This window comes from Notolepis coatsorum (assembly GCF_963971535.1).
Source record: "Notolepis coatsorum genome assembly, chromosome: 4".
NCBI lineage: Eukaryota > Metazoa > Chordata > Actinopteri > Aulopiformes > Paralepididae > Notolepis > Notolepis coatsorum.
The window spans coordinates 23884810-23908179 of NC_140168.1; the positions used below are offsets into that span (position 1 = coordinate 23884810).

Sequence of the window (23370 nt, forward strand, 5' to 3'; positions counted from 1 at the left end):
TTTTACTGTTGCACATAGATGTACTGCCCTGCCCTTCCAAATGAAAGATGTCACGATAGCATCTAAATATTAGGTAAAGAAAGAGAGAGAAATGCCACCCCTCTCGTAAATAATAGACCCTTCCAGCCTGGATTCGTTCTGACGGAAAACAGAATCATTTTGATTGACAGTCGAGTCTGCCAATTACGTCACACCGCTTGTACCCGCCCTGCTGTTCTTAGCACCAATCGGCAAGCACTATCTTTTTTGACTTCCTGAATGTCCCGTGTGCTGTAACCTCGTTCCCAGCTTTATCTCAAGAGATAATGTGTGCTGACAACAACAAAGCTACAGTGCTAACAATAAGCGATTTGGCTGGATGCAGTCTGGAGTCACAGTGGATAAACATCAAGACAACAGTCTGTGACTGTGGCCTGTGGGACAGTGGACATAATACTTCATCAAGCCCTGCTGACACGTTTCAACTAACAAGTGAGTTAATGCGGTCTCTCTCTCGCTCTCTCTCGCTCTGTCTCTCTCGCTCGCTCTCTCTCGCTCTCTCTCTCTCTCGCTCTCTCTCTCTCTGTCTCTCTCGCTCTCGCTCTCGCTCTCTCTCGCTCTCGCTCTCTCTCTCTCTCTCTCTCTCGCTCTCTCTCGCTCTCTCTCTCTCTCTCTCTCTCTCTCTTGCTCTCTCAACACAGCGCGCCCGCATGAATGAATGAATGAATGAAAACTTTATTAACAGATTGCAGAATGGGTACAGTACAGTACAGCTCAATACATACAATTGTTAAGGGGATGCAGACCAGAGAGACTTTCGTCTTGTTTACATCAGGGTCCCCCATTTTCAATTCATCGTAACATATATGACATACTACTACTACTACTACTACTACTACTACTACTACTACTGCGCAGCTGTTGGTCTGGAGCGCATATTGTGTTATTAAAGGGACAATATGTAGTTTTGGTGACATCGGTGAAACTGAATGTACCATAGACTTGTATTAACCAAAAAAATCGGGCTCGCGCGCTTCGCGCGCTCGCATTGCATTTAATAAATAATGCCCTTTTCAACTTTTTCGGCACCTGCCTTTCTAAAGTCCTGTGCACGTCCCTGCAACAGACAGTAGGGTAGTCTACACCCTCCCCAGACCAACAGACAGTAGGGTAGTCTACACACCCTCCCCAGAATGACCAGAAGGGTCATTGGCATAACAACAGAATTGGGGGGATGGGAGAAAATGAGGAGGAAAAAATACATATCCTATTGGAGTACAGCAAGCAGTCCCTGTGACAATTATGACGACTAATTGAAATTTAGACCCCACAAGATAATACAAAATTGTCCACACACAGACACACACTTTACATTACTTACTATGAGGGTCCTTGGCTGGCTGGTTGCGCTTAGGTCCAGGAAGTTTGACTTCAGGGCATGTGGCATCATTTGATGGTGATGCTGTCGCTGGGACACAAAACAGCAGACTGAGCTATACATGAACACACCCTACTTCTGAAATGATCAATGAAGAACCTTCCATTTGTATTTATTGTAAGCCTTTGCATTGGGTTTAAAGGTGCCCTTTAAACCCAAAGGGCTAAACAAGAATACCCTGAAGACTCTGGCAGGAGCACTCATTCAAGGGCACTACGACTATGCTTGCACCTCATGGTACCAAAGCACCTCAAAGGCACTAAAAACAAAATTACAAACATCACAAAACAAACTGGTCAGACAGTAGACTACTGCTTGACCTTACTCCAAGAACCCACCTCACCCCTGCCCACTTTGACAACCTAGGATGGCTTAGAGTAGACGACAGAGTACAGCAACTTGCAATGGGCCTGGTCTACAAGATACACTACATGACTATGGTACCCATGTACATGTCAAATTACTTCCCAAAGGTCAGTGAATACCACGACCACAACACCAGAGGGAGCTCCACAAATCATGTGAAACAGATTCGGCTCAAATAAGGGACTAAACACGTTTCGCAATTATGCCACATCAATGTGGAACACCCTACCCAAAGCTGTAAAGGAATGTGAATCACTACCCACTTTCAAAACCACTCTCAAAGAGCACCTACGAGAGACTGCAATTAGAAACTGGCCCCTGTAAATGTCCAAACCCAACCCCCTCCAATGTACAGTAAATGTCCTAACCCAATAATACACGAGACCCTCTTCTTGGGACCAAGTAAGGTTTCGTGGATAATCCAATGTACAGTTACCCCACCCCGCCTACCCCCCCCCCCCCACCCAACCACCTCCAATGCACAGTTCCCCCCCCCCCCACCCTACCTATACCCAACCTCCTCCAATGTACAGTTTATTTGTCTAATGTATATACTCTCTTTTTTAGACTCTCTTTTGTATCACAAACAGTACTGTATTTGTAACTCTGGTATGTCATAAATGTATAGATGTAGCAGTACTGTCTATCTGTATGTCATGTATGTCATATATGTTATGATGAATTGAAAATGGGGGACCCTAATGATGTAAACAAGACTAAAGTCTTTCTCTGGTCTGCATCCCCTTAACAATTGTGTGTATTGAGCTGTACTGTATTGTACCCATTCTGCAATCTGTTAATAAAATTTTCAATCAATCAATCAATCCCTATTTGGGGGGGGGGGGGCAGTGCTTCATTTTATGTCATCATCATAAATCTAAATAAATCATCATTTTGAAACACTGTGAACTAAACACCTAGAAGATACTTCTTTGAATAGTAACTAGGTTTGTAAATTACATTATGTATAATTTTTTTTTTTTTTTTAATATTTTTATATTCAGATTTAATTGTATTGCCTATATTTATGTCTTTCTTCTACTACCCTGCCCATACTGCTATGACGCCCCAAATCTCCCCAAGGGGATCAATAAAGGAATATCTTATCTTATCTTATCTTAACAGTGAAACCAAGTTGGTAATACAGAAAAATAAGTTATGGAAATGTATTTCTTTTAAATGTAAGGAGGATTCCCTGGGATACTTATTTTCAACTGAAAAAAGGCTGGTTAGCTAGATTTGGTTTATTTCTCCACCACAATGATTTTTTAGACACTCAAAGCACTTTACAATGTAGAACAGAAATGGCCTCCTCCACCAGCAAGTGGAGTGGTAGCACTCAACCTTGGGCTACACAGGGAGCAATGGCTGCCATACACTGTGGCACCAAGCACACAACACACATACAAGCAAAGGAAATAACAACACAGAAATCAAATAATAAATTTCTTAAGCATTAAATTAAGTATCTTTAACCCTTTACCGGTCACTTCTTGAAATACCTGTAAATTCACAATTTCAACCCTAGAATGTTATTTTGGTGCTATTTCAATATAGTGTCCGTGAACAGGCCCTCGACCGGTAGGCCTACCCTAAAAATGTGGGGGCTATGGGGCATATTTTTCCTTAGGGGGCATATCTATGAAACTTGGCAGGCTGATTCATAACATAAAATAAATAAGAAAATGTATTGGGAGTTTTCTTGAATTTGCGTTGCCATGGCAACAGTAGCCGATAAAGGCCCAAAGAAGAATAGCGGACCCTAACTAACCGTACTGTCATGCACTTGTCCTAATAAACTAACCTACACTGTAGTACTCAACACTTTGATGAACATTGTTGCTCAGCTGATAGAGTTGTGCTCTTCCTGATGACTTGTCGTACAGAACTTGTAAGTCGCTTTGGATAAAAGCGTCAGCTAAATGACTAAATGTAAATGTAAATGTAAAACTATATAACTACATGGTACTACAGGGTACTACAGGGTACTACATGATACTACATGATACTACATGGTACTACAGGGTAATACATGGTACTACATGGTACTACATGATACTACATGGTACTACATGGTACTACATGGTACTACAGGGTACTACAGGGTACTACATGGTACTACATGGTACTACATGGCACTACAGGGTACTACATGGCAATACAGGGTACTACATAACATGGCAATACAGGGTACTACAGGATACATGGCAATACAGGGTACTACGTGGCACTACATGGTACTACAGGGTACTACAGGGTTTCTCCTTATTTTTCTATTTTTCTCCCATCCCAATTTCGTATTGCCAATTCTCCCCTCCCCTGTCTTGAACGTTGCTAGACTCCCCAACCGACCTGTAGGAGACGCTGTCCACAACGTCCAATCCCCACCCATCGACTTCCACACGCTACCTCTGTCAATTGAGATAGTATGACGACTGGCCCAAGCCGCAGGCAATGCTGACACCGGGATTCGAGACCGGAGTCTCTTGCATTGGTGACAAGCGCAATCTCTGCTACACCACCCAGCCGCCTCATTTCAAGTGTAATATTGAAACTTACCATCATTTCAAGTGTAATATTGACACTTACCATCATTTTGCCCTTCGGCCCTCTTAGGGTTCTTGAACTTAACATCAGCATATACCACATTATCCTCTGACATTTCAACGTGATGCGAGCGCCACTGGGTTGAGTTGAAGACAAAAACACATAGACCAAAAACACACTGTTTGTGTCTGAGAAGGGGAGAATGAGTCAGATCTGCTTCCTCAAAATCAAACTTTCGGCAAGAGGAAATCACACATAATGTATGTCAACTCCTACCAGTGCTTCTATTGGTGCTGACTGTGGCCTACTTACTCTGTTCGTGGCCCAACATGGCTAGGTTCATCAAGATCACTTTATTTATACAAAGTCACTTCATTATGGCAGGGAAAGGCAGAGGGTCTTTTTTTAATAACAGGTAATGAAAGGTTTAACAAAGTATTATATTATTAAGATTATTATGATTGTGATAAGTGATCAGTGATCTTTGACCCCCTATAGGCCATCAGTGGTTTTCAACCTTTTCTCCGGACCAAATCATACCAATTATAGTTTAACGTGCACCAGCACGTATACGTCCCGTTTTGCACTTCCGCGCACGTCACAGCACTTTGCGAGCGTCTATCGGCTCAGGCTGCATTTTCCGCCGATCATGTAATATACCGTTCAAAACATATATTTGCTGCCGTTCGAACGCCACCTCACTCGACCGATTCCGTGCCTCGGTTCTCGAGTTACATGACGATATTCACAAATGAATGGAAGCAGATATGGACCAGCTAGCCTAGCTGTTGGGCAAAAGGTTTTAAGCTAGGCTAGTGAATCCGCTTCCATTCATTTGTGCAAAGATAGGCTAGCTTGCAGTCGGATAGCTTTATACTGAACGCACAGAGAGGAAATTGGTATCTATCTTCTTGTCTGACTCTGGAGAACGTCAACACATTTCCCATAAGTCAAATATAGAATGATTAATTATTTCCACAGTTCATGTGTAAAATTACAATACCAAAACCAATGGGAGCAGGTCTCAGGATGTAATTCACAGAAAAACCTGCAATTTACATCAATGTCTCAACTTTTGTAAAAAAAATTCACTGGATAAAATCTATGGATCAACTTAAATGAAACTTATTTTACCTTATTTGTTAGAAGTAACTTTTGTGGTAAGGTAACTTTTTTCCAGTCAATATTACTAACAAACGTAATAATAATAATAATAATAATAATAATAATAATAATAATAATAATAATAATAATAATAATAATAATAATAATAATAATAATAATAATAATAATATTAATAATAATAATAATAATAATAATAATAATAATAATAATAATAATAATAATAATAATAATAATAATAATAATAATAATAATAATAATAATAATAATAATAACAACATGTATACCAGATGGAATGGCGTCAAAAACGAAATAAATTCTATTTTGAGATTATTGGTATAGTTATAGAATCTTGGTTCCAGTGGAATTGTGCTGTTTGCAGTTTGCACCCAAATGTATTTAATTTCATGTAAATGTCAACTATTGCATAACTAAACATTGCAACAGGAAATAAACGTTGGTCCCTTTAGAATATGATTGCTGTCACTTTGCACCCATGCCCAATGTCAGGACACACAACAATGGAGATGCCCCCTGGTGTGACATCAAACTTATTTAGCTTGTTGAACACTTTTTGAAGGTAACAACCCTGGCTGATTGATTGATTGATTGATCGATTGAAATTTGTATTAACAGATTGCAGAATGGGTACAGTAGCTACAGTAGGCCTACAGCTCAATACATACAATTGTTAAGGGGATGCAGACCAGAGAAAGACTTTCGTCTTGTTTACATCAGGGTCCCCCATTTTCAATATCTACATTGCATGGAGTATGTCACCCCCCCCCCCCCCCCAACGTATATAAATATAATTTCAAACAGCCAAATCCACACTAAAACTAGGCACACACACACACGCACGCACGCACACACACACACACACACACACGCACACAAAACTATTTAATAATCCGGAAATTACACTAAGAGACGTTTTCGGCATTTTAGCAAATCAACGTTCAGATTTACTGACGGAGACATCTCACGCCCAATGAAACCGGCGTATTCTCTCGCGATGGGCGGGGTTTCGTCCTAGACAGAGAGAAAAAAAGAGGCGGAGGCTCTTCCTCTCTCGGCCGAGTTGGACACTCTCTGGGCGGCAGACACAAGGGAAGTACTGCTGCACGGACGAGACGAAAAGTTTCTGCCTAGTGCCTCCTGTACAAACCTGCAGGAATGGCCCCCAGTGCCCAATTGAAAGAGGCAGTGGCCGAGGTGCAGCAAGGAATCCGGGCAATCTTGCTCGGACCCCCTGGGGCTGGGAAAGGTACACAGGTGAGAGAGACATGAGAGGAGGAGGAGGCGAGCTGGCTAACTTGCAACACCGCATGGCCGACACTATGATGAGCTAACGTCGGCTAAGCTAAAGCTTTCATTATGCTACACTTTCTCACCACAACAACAACAACACACTAAGATTACAGGCATTGACTGCGTTGCAGATTGTTTTTTTGCAAGGTGGCTAAGTTACACGTGTGATTGAACGGCAGCATTGTATTTCCAAAGTGGTGTTGCTGTTTGGACACTACTGTTGAGCCTGAGTGTCTTTGCATGAACTTGGACGGACTTGGCCACTGCGCAAAACTGACGTGATGTGGCAGCGTTGGTATCTCCTGACCAGCTGTGTGTGTGAGAGGTCATAATGGGGGACCCTGATGTAAACAAGACTAAAGTCTTTTTCTGGTCTGCATCCCCTTAACAATTGTATGTATTGAGCTGTACTGTACCCAATCTGCAATCTGTTAATAAAGTTTTCAATCAATAAACATGACAAAGCACTGGTAACACTGGGATGATATATGAACTGCCTCAAGGTTAAAGTTAACTAGTCTAATCGTGTGATTTGAAGTTTATAGACTTGGATGTGTCAACAGGAGTCAACACATGTCTCATAGTAATAAATGTAGACTTTTTGCACCAGTGTTGTTGTGGTACTGACTGACATATTATAATGACATTTGTGTGTGTGGCCCCCTATGGCCTGGTTTCAAAGTGACAACAGTGACGTTCTAAAGGGGAGGGACCCAAGTTTATTTCCTGTTGCAATGTTTGCTAATGCAATAGTGGGCAGGAAATGCATTTGGATCCAAACTCTTCCCTGGCAACATAATTCCAGTGAAACCCGTCTATAGAACTGTCTGGACTCTGTGTCAGAATGAAGAACCCTGCCTTTACATGCACACTTGCTGTAAAGGCACAGAGACACTGAGTACGTCCCAGCAGCACATAGTTGTGGTCTGACTGGCTGTAAATCGGAGGTCGCATAATTTTAACAAATCCTCATCCCCAAAGACATCACCTCCTTTACCATGACTGTTTTTTTTTTTATCACTGAAGTGACTAAAAATCACTTATCAGGAGTATAATAGGAAAGGCAGCAGCATTGTGTCCTTAATGTGTGTGTATATAACTGCTACAGTATACAGTATATTTGCTATACAAATAAAGTTTATTATTACAGTACACTGTATGTCCTTGTCCAAAGTTAATATTCAACATGGCTTTTCAAAATGGTCTCAGCCTGGGTCCGGCCTGCCCACCTCTCAATTGACTATCTTAAGCCCTGCCCTCTTTTCCTTGACCCCCCCCCCCCCCCAATCACAACTGTTTCTTCCCTCGGACAAACGAAGCAGCAGTTGTGATTGGAGGATCAAGGGAAAGAGGACGGGGCCTTAGATGGGTCAATTCCGCACATCTCATCTCTTGACACGTTCATTCCGTGTGGTATGTAACAACACGGTCAGCTGTAGCTGGAGTCATAATATGGTAGGCCCTATATGGCCGTGACAACTGGACATGCCAGAAATCTAAGGTGGCCTGGTGTGTGCAACCCGTTTGGAATTTTATTCAGGTAGCGGAGGCATGAAGCACATTTTTATGCAAGTCACCCGGACCAATTCAGATTTTTTCCAGACGAGTACATTTTTAGCAGCAAGAATTTGTAATGAATAAAAAATGTAGGGGGTGACAGTGGCTCTCGGGAGGTAGAGCAGTCGTCTGGCAATCCGTAGGTTCCCGGTTCGATCCCCGCTCCTCCCGGGCAGCGTGCCGATGTGTCCTTGAGCAAGGCACTTAACCCCTAATTGCTCCCGATGAACAGGTTTGCACCTTGCATGGTTGCCTCCGCCGTCGGTGTGTGAGTGAATGGGTAGAATGTGAGTAACAAAAATTGTAAAGCGCTTTGGATAAAAGCGCTATAAAAACTTACTTACCAAGGTGGCTTGTAGAATTGACACACTGACTCATTCCAGCCAATGTCTGCCAGCATTTTATCATGATTGGTGTTACTTTCAAACCCTGGCTTAAACGATACGATACTCCCTACCTTCCTCATCTCTTCCTCTCCTCCTCCTCCATGCAGGCTCCACGGCTGGCGCAGCAGTACTGTGTTTGCCACCTGGCCACAGGGGACATGCTGAGGGCCATGGTGGCATCAGGCTCTGAGCTTGGCAAGAGGCTAAAAGAGACTATGGACTCTGGCAAACTGGTAAGAGTTAGGCCAGTATACTGGACTGCTTCTAACTGGTAAGAGTTAGGCCTGTATACTGGACTGCTTCTAACTGGTAAGAGTTAGGCCTGTATACTGGACTGCTTCTAACTGGTAAGAGTTAGGCCTGTAAACTGGACTGCTTCTAACTGGTAAGAGTTAGGCCTGTATACTGGACTGTTTCTAACTGGTAAGACTTAGGCCTGTATACTGGACTGCTTCTAACTGGTTAGAGTTAGGCCTGTATACTGGACTGTTTATAACTGGTAAGAGTTAGGCCAGTATACTGGACTGTTTCTAACTGGTAAGACTTAGGCCTGTAAACTGGACTGTTTCTAACTGGTAAGACTTGGGCCTGTTTCTAACTGGTAAGAGTTAGGCCTGGACTGTTTCTAACTGGTAAGAGTTAGGCCTGTATACTAGTAGGCAAAATGGGCAAAAATACCACGGTTCCACTGTATATCACGGTATTCGGTAAAAAAAGAGAAAAAAGGACAATTTATTTTTTCCATTGAACAAAACTTATTGTATTGCAGTGCACAAACCAGCGCAATCAGATTTTCTGTAAGTGTTATTTATGAATGTGTGAAGACTGTACACAATAAAAAATACTTTCAAATAAACTTTCATGATTATGAATATGTAGGCTACATGTCAAAATGGCAATACGTTTTGTTAATGTAATATACCTGCACAGATGTATGTTATATAGCCTAGTACTATTCTTACTGGATTAAACATGCATTTAAACCATTAATCTTTCATGATTATGAATATGTAGGCTACATGTCAAAAGGGCAATAGGCCAACGTTTTGTTAAATAGTCAATGGTTTGCCCTGCGTCTAGTTAGCATAATTATCAATGCAAAATAAAAATAAAATGACATGACATAATAAATAATAATAATAATAATGGATTGGATTTATATAGCGCTCTTCTCTGACTCAGAGCGCTTCACAGAGTCCATTATTCATTCATACACAGTCATACCGGTGGTGGTAAGCTACAATTGCAGCCAGAGCTGCCCTGAGGCAGACTCACGGAAGCGTGGCGAACACCACCAACATTAATTCACATTCATACGAGGCAAGTAGGTTAAGTGTCTTGCCCAAGGACACAACGGCAATGGGATGGACATGGGCTTTAGCGGGATTCGAACCACCAACCCTTCGATCATTGGACGCCCCGCTCTACCCATGAGCCATAGCCGCCCCACATGACATGAACAAACTGGGTGTACTCTATGCGCACGTTATGGAAGATGTTCAATCTATTATAGTTCACTGCCATAGCAAGCTAGCTAGAGTTAGCTACTTTTGTAGTAAAAATATTTAATTTAACCAATGCAAAGGGTGGAAAATACAGCCAACTTGGCTAGATTTGGTAATGAATGACCGAAGAGCTAGTCAACCGAAATCAATTGGCAACATATCACCGGTACTAGCTAGCTGTTGGGTATAGCTAGGTAATGTTACAGCTTTGATCAATTACATTGACGTTACTGATGATTGGGTTATTTCCACTATGTGGAAAGTACAGCTATCTAACGTTAGCTAGATCGCCAGCTAATGAATGTTGCATGAATGTCAACAATATTATACTAGCTAGCTATTAGCTATGCTAACGTTGGCAATCTATTATAGTTCACTGCCATAGTAAGATAGCTAGAGTTAGCTACCTTTGTAGTAGAATAATTTTATTCAATGCAATGCAAAGGGTGGAAAACAGCCAACTTGGCTAGATTTGGTAATCTATAAATGACAGAAGAGCTAACGTTAGTCGACTGAAATCAATTGGCAAAATATCACCGGTACTACTAGCTAGCTGACTAACGTTAGCTAGCTCCTGTCTCCCACTTGGCGAAGGGCTAACGTTAGCTAATTACCCCGTGTGCATTGAGTATTATTTTCAGATAACAGCACACCACGTCATGTATTATCCCTTACAGCTAAATAGCTAGCCATGGTAACTCCCAGCTATTACTAAAGTTGATTTCAAGACAACGTGACTAATTTTTTGCCGACTGGTGTAAACAAACTGCACCACGCGGAATTCCTCGCTGGTCTTCCGGGGGCATTCCAAGGGTGCATTCCAGTTGACATTTCTGACGGGCATTTTTTGAAGTTCATGATTGAAGCGTATACCGTCGACGCCTACGGTCTGAACGTAATATGGTTTTGACACCGCAGCGTTTTCAAACTGCGGTTAACCGGCCCATGCCTACTGTATACTGGACTGCTTCTAACTGGTAAGAGTTGGGCCTGTATACTGGACTGCTTCTAACTGGTAAGACTTAGGCCTGTATATTGTCTGTCACAATAGATGGACTTGGGCAGGGGTGGCCAACCCGTGGTTATACTTTTTTATTTATTTATTATTATTTGTTATGTCACTCATTCCATAATGACGTAGAATAAACATTTTAAAAAAATTAAATGGTCCATTTGCATGTTCTTGGTATCTGAATCTAGGGACATATATGGATCAGTGTCAGAAATAGTGTCGGTTACTAGGCTTGAGTAAATTGTAATGAACCAAAGGAGAATATCAATTCTATTAAAAAAAAAAAAAAAAAAAAAATATCTTTGACTGTGAATAACACCATGCTAAAATTGACCAGACCTGAAAAATCTAAGCAAATGAATAAAGGGAAGATGATTAAACAGAAGGTTTTGTAGATACAGTACTGAATTCTGCCATCTTTTTTATAATTTAAATTTCTCCCATTTTTCAACACTGCAACACTGTTTTTTGCAAGACGTTCACAGAAAGGTAGAGAAACTAACTGCGTTCTGTTTTATGGCAATAACGTTCAGGTTTGTGCGAGATAATCCAAAAAAATAAGAGAAATAAAAAAGTTTATCCAGGGTAGTTTTTCGAAATTCGAAAGCCCTGAGTCTCTACAGACTACACTCACTTTTGGCTGTGCCACTTCCTCCTGTCAATATGTGCCGGTTTCCGACTCAATGCCCTGAGATTTCTATAATCTTATATTTCACTAATAACAGTTAAAATAATTGGTAAACAAACGTAATGCTGAAAATATACACTTTTACTGTATATCTCGGGCTTAAGAGGTTAACCCTGTGAGGCCCAAATTAAAAAGACATTAGCAACTTCAGAGGCCAGAGGGTGGGACATATAAACACATTTACTATCAAATAGCATTGTGAGGCTGAACAACAGGACCAATTGACTATATATGTGCTTAACATTTTTTAAATAAACATTCTTTTTTTAAATGGCTAAAAGTGATTTTGTAATTTTGCAACCGTGGGTCTTACAGGGTACTTTTAACCCTGTGAGGCCCAAATAAAAAAGACATTAGCAACTTCAGAGGCCAGAGGGTGAGACCTATAAACACATGATGGGTGCCGTGGCTGAATTTCTTTTTGAGAAACGCTGTGTGGCTCTTTGTGGTACCACAGTAATTTTTGTGGCTCTTAGTCTCTGACTGGTTGGACACCCCTGGACTTAGGTCTATATACTGTTTTCAATTTCATACTGGTGAGACCCAGGACCTTCTTGCTGTGAGATGACCACTACATCATGACATGGCATAAGAGCAAAATGGCCACTGTGTGCATATGGTCAATGGTTAGTGTTTACAAGCAAGAGACCATTTAAAGTATTGCATTAAAATAAAGAATATGAGAATAAACTGTTGCTCTGGCTAATGTAATGTGGCTTATGTATGGTGCTAAGAGTTAGGCCCACTTGAGTCCATAACCTGACCAAATGAAGTAGCCTATTTTGAACCGTGTCTTACAGCTTGTTGTTTGCCCTCTTGTCCGTCCTCATCAGGCTCATGCTTTCTCCCATCTCAGGCAACTATCTATTCTATGTGGCCCGATGCAATTAACAAACACGCAAACTCACTTTTAAGGTCAGCGACGAAATGGTGGTGGAACTAATAGAGAAGAACCTGGACACGCCCCCCTGCAAGAATGGCTTCCTATTGGATGGATTCCCGCGCACAGTCAAACAAGCAGAGATGGTAAGGTTATGATTGGTCGTTACTATTCCATATGGCTGTCACTCGGGTATATGAAACTAAATTAGCTGGAGTGGAATTATTTATCTGAATAAACTTAAGAGATGGATATCTACCATCATTGAATCTTGAATGCTAAGAACTACCAATTGACCTATCCCAAACCACGCCCTCTTCTCTCACAACTGTTGCTCCGGCAAGCAACTGTTGTGATTGGAGGATCAAGAAAAGAGGGCAGGGTTTGATATAGGTCAATTGAGCCATTAGACGTAGGTACATTCTACAACTGACCACAACCGATTCCTGAACAGCCATCAATCGCTACAGTCAATTCGATTATATTACTTCACACTCTCGGATAGAGGAAAGAGGTGTTATTTGGCTAAACTATCGTAAATAGGGATGCTCTGATATTAAAATAGCTGGATCGGGTATCGGTAAAAAATATATATCGGATTTTTTTATATAATAATAAATGAAATAACTTCTGTACATTTATATCTGTTAATTTGTTACATTTAGTTTCACTAAGTTAGGAAAGTAATGTTTTAAGTCAAGCCTGATGTTGCCTTGCACAAAATAATGATCCCAGTCTCTTCTACACAGTGAGGCATACAGTTTATTAATTGAACAATGGGTATTTACATTTAGTCATTTAGCTGACTCTATCCAAAGCGACTTACAAGTTCTGTACAACAAGTCATCAAGAAGGGCACTCTTATCAGCTGAGTAACAATGTTCATCAAAGTGTTGAGTGCTACAGTGTAGGTTAGTATATTAGGACAAGTGCATGACAGTAAGGTTAGTTAGGGTTAGAAAAAATAATTCCATGGTATCGGTACTCTGTATCGGCCGATACCCAAAGCCAGGTATCGGGACTGAAAAAGTCGGATCGGTGGGGTGCATCCCTAATCGTAACTGTTCCATCTCAGCCCTATTTCAATATTGGCAGACGCAGCAACAAACCCCACAGGAAGTTGGCTGTAGTCGTACCTGTTGCCTAGCAACAATCATTTCCACTGAAGCGCTCTTATCTGATTCTCTCTGCGTGTGTCTTCCAGCTGGACGGCCTGATGGAGAAGAGGCACGAGCAGCTGGACTCTGTCATCGAGTTCTCTGTTGATGACTCCCTGCTGGTTCGCAGGATCTGTGGCAGGTAGGAGAGGAGGATATGAGATGGGTTTTAGGGAGGGAGGGAGAGAATTTACACCCAGGGTATCTGAACAGTCAGCACTGATGGTTGTTTTGTTTTCCAAAACGAATGCTTTAATAAAAGGACAGAGTATTTTCACTGCATTCGTTTAGATTCAAATTTATTGTCGCCATGCAGCACAAATACAGTACAACGAAAAGAAGTTTGGCATCCAACCAGAGTGCAAATGTAGCCGTAATAAACTGGTTATAAAATATTAAAATTAGTACTACTGAGTAATGGTGCTAATCAGATGTATGTACAGAGTACACGGAGCTCTAGCTCCGTCAATTATTTGGCGATCTTGAAGAATTTTTTGAACAGGGTTGTAGCCAATGATTGTGGCTTTCCAATGATACCCCACGTGGGGATCTAATACGGTCTGTATTTAAGCATTACATCACGCGCAGGAGTGGTTTGTGACCAATAAACCATGCCTAGGGGTGGTCGTTAGGCCCGAGGCGCAGCCGAGGGTCGTTAGACCCCCCTAGGCATGGTTTATTGGTCACAAATCACGACTGCAAGTGATGTAAAGCTTTTATACAACTGCCAGATTCATCCAACCTTATTTCTATACAATAAACACACATTAATCGAAGATTTATTGAAAAAACCATCCGCCAGAAAAAGTAGTTCCCACAACTACAAAAAAGACAAGTTGCCTCCATGTGGAAGCAGCTTGAAGTGCATCCAACCAAACTAACACATCCAACTGTGTATTATTGGAATGATTGAGAGAAGTTGCCTCATGTGGAAGCAGCTTGAAGTGCATCCAACCAACTAACACATGCAACTGTGTATTATTGGAATGATTGATTGAAAATTTTATTACCAGATGCAGAATGGGTACAATACAGTACGGCTCAATACACACAATTGTTAAGGGAATGCAGACCTACTTTCCATAGAACTTCATTCTTAGATGCTTCTATATAAAGTAGGTAAAACAAATTAAAAAGTCTTCTTTGCCCTATAGGAAAAAAACGTTTTCTTCGCCCTATTCTTTTATTTATTTTTTTAAACCTACTGTAGAGGGCCTAAACTTAACCAGTTGGAAACCAAGCGTACAGTAATAAAATTAGCAATCAATCAATCAATCAACTCAAAAGGCCATGCTCACTTAGAACAGCGCAGCACCCAGCTCTCTGACTATCCCCCGCGTTGCAGGCAGAGTGTGTGTGTGTGCGTGCGTGTGCGTGTGTGTGTGTGTGTGTGTGTGTATGTGTGTGGGGGGGGGGGGGGTGTGTGGCGGTGGGTGGAGACTAGAGCGAGCGCTGACAGTCGAAAGGAAAAAGAAATTGAAAAAAAAATCGCAAATTAATCCATCAATCAATCCGCGATTTTTCTTTTGTTACAGAATGATTCAAGACCCATCAATTACATCATCCAACATTGTTTAAACGACTAAGACATTCGCTGTGACAGAATCGCTTGATATTTAGTCGTTTAGTCGCCATTAACATATCCATTTGTAAAGATTATTGGCCACCTTCTTGTGATCCGGCGGAGTGATGTGATGTGGGTCGGTTGTGGGCGGGTCCTGGGCCAGCAGCGTGGATTGTTGCCAATAAAGACGTGTTAATGGCCAATCAGAATCGAGAAATTTGCATGCCGTTGTATAATGATCGATTTATGATAAACAGCAGGGTCCCCATATAAGGAGACCCTACAGGACTGGCTGATGGATAACAAACTCTTATTGCATTTAGGAAAGACAGTCTATTTTATTTGGAACAAAAATGAAGCTCAGGAAAAGGAAAACGATCACAGTACAGGGTGAAGGGAACATCATATAGTCCAAAACAAGTGAAATATCTAGGAATCACTCTTGACCAGTCTCTCTGGAGAAGAAATCGCAGTGACGGTCCTATCCAAAGTCGCAAAGAAAGTCAAATTTCTATATCGATACACACGTGATCTAAACCTAAACGTTTTAAAGTTATTAGTTGCATCTCTAATCCATTGTCATTTTGTTTATGCTTTTTCTGCATGGTATAGTGGTCTTTCCCAAAAGCTCAAAAATAAACGGCAGGTTGCACAGAACAATGTGTGTAGATGCATGTTAAACGCCCCTCTCAGGACACACATAGGACAGATAGAAAAAAAATAAGTAGGATACTTATAGATAAAAGTAAAACAACTTAAGCTAAACCACATGTATAACATTGTTAACGACAGGGCCCCTGAATATTTGAAAGGTCATGTGGTTATGGTAAGAGAGCTACACGATCATAACACCAGAGCTAGCATTATTAGATCAGATTAGATTCACTTTATTGTCATTACACAGTACAAGACGGTGCAACGAGATTGTGTACGTCCAACCAGGATGTGACAATCAACAGTCAGTTGCAATATAAGATGCATTTAAATAAAACTGTACAGTAAAGTGCAATGGTTAGCATAGTATGTCTTGCAGTGTTCCTAAAGTTAGGAGTAAGATGGCAAGAAGCTCCCTTTTTTTTTTTTTTTTTTTTTTTACACAGGTGTTGTACTTTGGAATGAACTACCTCTGCCTACCAAGCAAAGTCAAACCAAAAGCATTTTTAAAACAAAGGTAAAGGCTCAATTATGGGAAGAGCAAATGGCTCCGCAGCCATAGGGCAGAAAATCAGATTCCAGGGCTAGAGTAGACGGGAGGGTACTGGAACTCTAGTTCTTCCTAGTATGTGCTGTGTTTTTATATTTTTATGTCTTCCATCGAGGACCACCTTGGAAATAAGTGTTTTAATTAGTAATGCTTTTAGGTGATATCATCAGGAATACAAATTGGGTCATGATCATTTGTTTTTATGATGCTTTTGTAATTTCCAAATAAAAATCTAATCAACAAATTTGTATCTTATGTAAACGAGACTTTAATTTAATATGTGTATACCTACCTTGCTTTATTCAATGTGTTCCTATTAGCCTATTCTATTTTCTCTTCAAAAATGTTTTTCACTAGAAACAAGTCTTGAAAAAGATGAGGGGTTCATCGTATAATGAGGGTTGTCTTATAATCGGGTCAATATAATTAACGGACTAGTTTGAGATGGCAAACACCCTCCATTGTTTTTAAAAATGAAATGAAACTTATTTTAATAAAAAGGGTTTGGTCTTAGTTGCCTGATCTTTTTTTTTCTTTTTTCAATGTTCCCGGTCTGGTGGACCCACAACGTTATTGGGATTTTAAAACCATTAATGTAGCAATACTTAACAGACTTTATCTCATTACAAGCTATATGAACAGTACATATGGTTAATAATTTACCTTTACCTCTGATGGATCACATTTACAATGAAAGTGCTATTCTTTTTTTGTGATAAAGGCATTATAATCAAGACATGAATGGAATACATCTCGTTTATCTTGAAAAATATAAATGAAATGAGGGGGAGTCGGGCAGTGAAGATACATGGTGAACCTTGTTAAAGCTTTTATCATGTTTACTTGTTTTCACCTACAATTTGAACACCACGTATGTAATATAAATGTGTGCACAGTGTGCAATCAATTAACATTTATTATTTTATTATGTTCACAGAATGAGCCAAGGCCAATGAGTCTTGGGTTAAATAAATGAATGCTAGTATCATTTCTCTTTTAGTAAACATTGAAAACGGGTCCCACAGACCTGAAGCATGAGATTTAAAGAAGGTGGTCTCATGTGCTTGTATGTGGTAAACACAGACCAACCTTACAGGATTTCACAATGCGAGATGATCTGGCCTCCTATTCCTTGAAAGTGATTTCAGTCGGGGCTTCCATGGAACCATTCAGAACAAAGACTTCATTGTTACCGTAGAAACTATTATTTATCCTTGCTGGCTGGTAGTCAAATCTCTGCACTATTTGTTGTCTGGCTTTTTTTCAGGTGGTAGAACGGACAACATAACGTATATCAAAGTGCTTGACTTAAACTTAAATATAATGTATATGAAAGTGCTCGACTAAGTCAGAATCAAGTAAGTTAAAAAAAAATGGTAAAAAGAAAATCATCATAATTTAGAAATGAGATTGCATAGGTCTATGAATCGAGATCGTGATTTTTTTTTTTCGCTCGCATGCACTAATAAATAATGGAGAACAAGCGGGCAAAGTTTTATGCCCTCAAACTATACCTGTTGAACTCTGAAAAGACTGAAGACGGAGAACATTAATGATCTTGTCAGAATCTCTTGTCGAACCATTGGAAAGGTGTCTCACACTAAGTAATGAGACGAAGACCATCAGGCATCACCCATGACCTGAGTCGGAGAAATTTAAACCAGGTCAATTTATAGATTGTCATATAATGGGACTGCACAACTCATTTCCATCCAAGCTAAGATGCTTGTTGTTTTGATGCACTATATACCCTATAGGTCGCCTATACCCTGCGTCTGTAAACTTGAAGCGGCATCCAAAGCTGATTGGACCACACAATTTTGGATGGACCAAGCCATTGAATAAGATGAGATATTCCTGGGGGGAATTCAGGTGTCATAGCGGGAGGGCGGAGGGGAGGTTCAGGGTATGGGCAGGGTAATGGTAGAAAGACATAAATATAGGCATTAAAAACGTTGTAAACTAAGGTACAGATGAGGGTCTGTATGCCCTGTCGGTTATGTTATACGTTACAATAAATATAGGCAATACATTTTCAATCTGAATATCAAGTTTCAAGTTGGTTTTTATTTGTCACATATAAACGTACATGTACTTCACAGTGAAATGCTTTGTTCTGTATGAGCCCCTGAGAATGTGCTTCATACAGTAAAAAGAAGTAAAGAAGGAATTACAATATACAACCTAAGTACAGAATATATATATATAAGTAAACGGTATACACAAGGTGCCCTAACTGGCATGACATAATATGTCATAAACATTGTAGTCCGTGCAGGTTTTGGTGGTCGAGTTTGACACACTTAGTGGTCAGACATTCCTAATGGTTCTGGAGTTGTGCAGCCGTTGGTTCTCCAGCTGCTGGCAGCGGTCCGCAGACCACAGGTGTGAATGTCTGACTCCCGCTGGTTCTCAGCGGGGAGCGGTGAAGAGGGAGGGAGGCCAGACTACTAATCAATCAACTAATCAGTTAGGCTTATGACTATTGGTCAACACGGTAAGAGGACAGTCCTAGAATATTGTAACCTGCTTCTGCCTGCGAGTGTTTCACAACCTTTTCTATTCCAAGAATTTGCAAATTGTTATTTGGTTGAGAGTAATCTTCCTGTTGTTGCCCCATAGACCCATCACATGTTCACATCATTATGAAGAGCCCCAGTGCCTGTTAAATTGCCTTTCCCGTTTACCAGTCGTTTTGTCCTTGAATACTGCATGTGGGGTTAATGGGAACATTTAGTTTCACAAAAGGATTTTGTGTTTTGTTAACGTTCCCATTTTTAAAAGCCAAATTGCTAACAATAAATGACACAAAAGCTGGCAACTCGGAAGCAGCCAGAGAATATACCACCTGTGAAGAGGTCTATTGTCCAAGAAAGGATTTCAGCTCTAAACTGTTTAAAAGGCCTTGCTGTTGTTGAAATTTATTTATTGGGAATAACCCCTTGAGATGAAACCATCTCGTTTTCAAGGGGGTCCGCAAAGACAATACAGAGTTATTTGACAATAATATATAACAAAAACAACAAACAACAAATAACTTAAAAAAAAAAAAAAAAAAAAAACTAGACAAAACAAGACAGAAACAAAAACAACAAAACAACAGAGTAAGCAACGCCAGCCAAGAAAATAAAGTAATCCAAAGATAAAAAGCATACAACAGTATAACAGCAACATCAACACAACGACAAGAACATGAACTGTAACACCAGCTATGTTTAATCTATCTAATATTCTATTGAGGTCCAAAGCATAGGCAGATAGTCTCACCATGAGAGGACAACATATTTTTAAACAATTTAAAAGATGATGTTGATCGGATGTGGACAGGTAGATTGTTCCAGTCGGATGGAGCTTTAAACATAAAAGATTTTTTACCAGCTGACTTAAAGGTTTTTGGAACAGAAAAAAAGTGTTTAGTACAATGACGAAGTTGATCATTAGAAGTGAAAGGTACCATATACTGTTTAAGGTAATGAGGATAATTAAAGTAAATGCATTTAAAAATAAACTGTAACCAATGTTGTTGCCTTCTTATTGTGGGAGAAGGGAAGTTGAGATTTTCATACATGATACAGTGATGAGTGTTGTATGAACAGCCAAGAACAAATCTGCATATACGATTGTAAATGGTGTTAAGCGGAACAAGGGTAGTTTTGGCTGCAATCATATATACTATATCAGCATAGTCCATTATGGGTAGTATGAGTTGTGAGATTAGTTTTTTTCGGACCGTAAATGTAAAACTATTTCTATTGCGGTAAAGAACACCCATGCTAAAGTTAATTTTCCTGATGATGTTATCTATATGACATTTGAAAGATAGTTGTTGATCAAGCCATACACCAAGGTATTTGAAGTGTTCTACTCAACGCAGTGATGAACCATCATGACAAGTAATATTATAAGGTAGATTTATTGTTTTAGATTTAATATTTTGAGAAGTACCGAAGAGCATTGCATAGGTTTTGGTTTTATTGAGGATTAATTTGTTAGCTGAAAGCCAGAATTGAAGACCATTAAAGTTTGATTGTAAAATTGACTGTATTTTTGGCAAGTTAGTTTGTGATGTGTAAAAAACGGTATCATCTGCGTAGAGAAAAAATTAAAGGAAGGTCATTGATGAAAATAGAAAACAAAAGTGGACCTAAAGTTGAGCCTTGTGGCACACCTCGTTGCTGCACAGTTAAACTTGAGTTGTTACCTTGTATTGAAATTTGAAACACAATGTTTTCTGTTATGTAGGTAGGAGTTGAACCACAGTAGACCATTACGGGAAAGACCAATAGAATATAATTTGTCCAAGAGAAGATAGTGATCGACTAGATCAAATGCTTTCGTTAAATCAATAAAAATTGCTCCTGTAATTTTGCTGTTATCAGATGCATATAGTATGTCATTCGTGAGTTTTAATAAAGCAGTAGTTGTGGAGTGATCTGAACGAAAACCAGACTGGTAAGGAGATAAAATATTGTGTTTGGTGAGATAGTCGGAAAGTTGTTTGTAGATAAATTTTTCACAGATCTTTGCTATAGAGCAGATTATGGAAATCTTTGCTATAGAGCAGATTATGGAAATCATTAGTAGTATTGAGAACTTCAATTGGTGTGATTTTCCTGAAGTAGAAGGAGCTGTGACAAGGTGGTGTATTAAATGGTACAGATAAATGATCAGGTGTTGTTAGAGTACAGACAGAGGAGAAATGATGGTTAAAAGCTTGAGCAACTGAAAGAGGATCGTGTAGTATTATGTTATTTACTTTTAGCTGATTGTTACGAAGAGTTTTATCTGGTGCATTTGTTAATTTTTTTTATATTTTTCCAAAAAAAATTAGGATTTTTAAAATCCTGAGTGAGAGAATCTTTATAGTAATTGGATTTGGCATTTCTAGTCATAGTTTTACTTTTATTTCTCAACAATCTATATTTTTCCCATTCCTCAGGATCTTTTGTCCTGCGAAATGAGGCCCAGGCCTCATCTCTCTGCTTGAATATATGAATTAAATCAGATGTGACCCAAGGAAGATGAATGCCCTTAACCTTCATGGTTTTGAAAGGTGCATGGTTATCGATAATTTTTGTAAGTTCTGAGTGCAAGAAATTCCAGGCGTCTTGAGGTTTTGAAATGATTTGGTACCGGTCCCAATTGACTAAAAGCAGGTCATTAATAAATTGATCAGTATTCATTTTCTTGTATTGCCTAATTTTTATAAATTTGGGTGGAAGTTTGGGTAGTTTAATTTTCCAGATGCAGAATACAATGTGGTGGTCACTAAAGCAGTCTGACATGGTCCCTGAATTGCTGACCTTCAGTTAATTGTCTACAGACCCTCTCACAGGGAACGGGCAGTATTGTTGTTGTTGTTCCATATTGCATTTAGCCTCCTTCTTCACCTTGGCCTTTAACCCTTTCACTGCCACACGACAGAAGGTTAACCCTTTACTAGGTAGTGTGATAGTAAAGGGTTAACCTTCTGTCGTGTGGCAGTGAAAGGGTTAACCGGCTGTTGTGTGGCAGTGAAAAGGGTTAACCTTCTGTGTATTGTCGCAGTGAAAGGGTTAACCGTTTTGGTAGTGCGGCAGTGAAAGGGTTAAATGCACTCTGCTGCTTGGACTCATTGCATCCAGACTGTGATCGTTGTACTGTAGATGATAACTATTCTTATTGAAGGCGGCTACGTGGCGTAGTGGGCAAGGCGCTCGCCACGAATGACTGAGACGCTGGGCTTGCCTGTTCGAGCCCAGCGCTCCACATTGCTTTCAGTTTAGCTGGTCGTTCATACTAATACACATTGGCCGTATTAGGGGGTGGGAAACTGATGGGTGGGGATCGGGCGTTGTGGACAGCGACTCCTACAGGTCGGTTGGTGCGCCTGCGCAGTAGAATCAGGAAGTGTCGGGGGCAGCGTGAGCCTCCCACGCGTTACTCCTCGCCACTGAGAGATCGAGCTGCGCAGGTGAAAAGATGCGACTGCTGTTACCTCAAGTACCGGAGGGGACTTGTGCTATGTATGACTTAGTCCACATTGCAGCTGGCTTGTGGGAGGCAAGAAACCGCGTTCGTGACAGGGGAGGGTTGAATTGGATGAAAGGAAATTGGGATGGGAGAAAATATAGAAAATGGGAGAAAAAGTGGATAAAAAAAACTATTCTTATTGCACTATTTTACTCTGTCCATCTTCTGCTAATCTGTCTATTTTATTGCACTGCTCTTATTCTGTCTATTTTTATACTCGCTCTATGTACTTTATGCATTGATTTTATTTGGTCAGAAACCTGCTAATAGTCTTTATAGATTTTTAATGTCTGAAATCTATCAATGAGAAACTTATTACAATATTTTTCTTTATAGATTTTAATGACAAATCTGACATTTCAAGATTTTAATGACCGAAAAAGAATAATTTTATCTTGGGTTTTATCTGCTCATTTTTTCCGTCTATAATTGTGCCAATTGTATGCCTAATGTCTATTTCATGTCTACATCACTGCTAGGAAGCACTGCAATTCTTGTATGAAAGGTGCTACACAAATAACATTTATTATTATTATTATAATATATTGGCATTTAGTCTCCTGTCATTCACAATAATATACACTTTCGATGGTCTTATGTAGTTAATGTGATTGTCAGCAGGGGTCTTTTTCATGAGTTTTC

At 40.1% G+C, this 23370-nt stretch overlaps 1 protein-coding gene across 3 annotated transcripts in view; it reads left to right on the plus strand.

Moving 5' to 3' along the window:
• Window positions 1–317: 317 nt before the first annotated feature.
• Window positions 318–23370, plus strand: part of ak2 (adenylate kinase 2) — a gene marked incomplete at its 3' end in the record, with an annotated part of 34592 nt that continues 11539 nt past the window's right edge. For 2 of the 3 annotated variants that reach the window (XM_084312252.1, XM_084312251.1), the window contains exons 1-4: window positions 6539–6727; window positions 8814–8939; window positions 12827–12937; window positions 13996–14090. In XM_084312252.1, coding sequence (XP_084168378.1) covers window positions 6629–6727; window positions 8814–8939; window positions 12827–12937; window positions 13996–14090 — 431 coding nt within the window. In that variant the 5' untranslated portion in view covers window positions 6539–6628. Of the gene's footprint in view, window positions 472–6538; window positions 6728–8813; window positions 8940–12826; window positions 12938–13995; window positions 14091–23370 lie in introns of those variants that run through there. The other variant, XM_084312253.1, reaches the window with a different exon arrangement.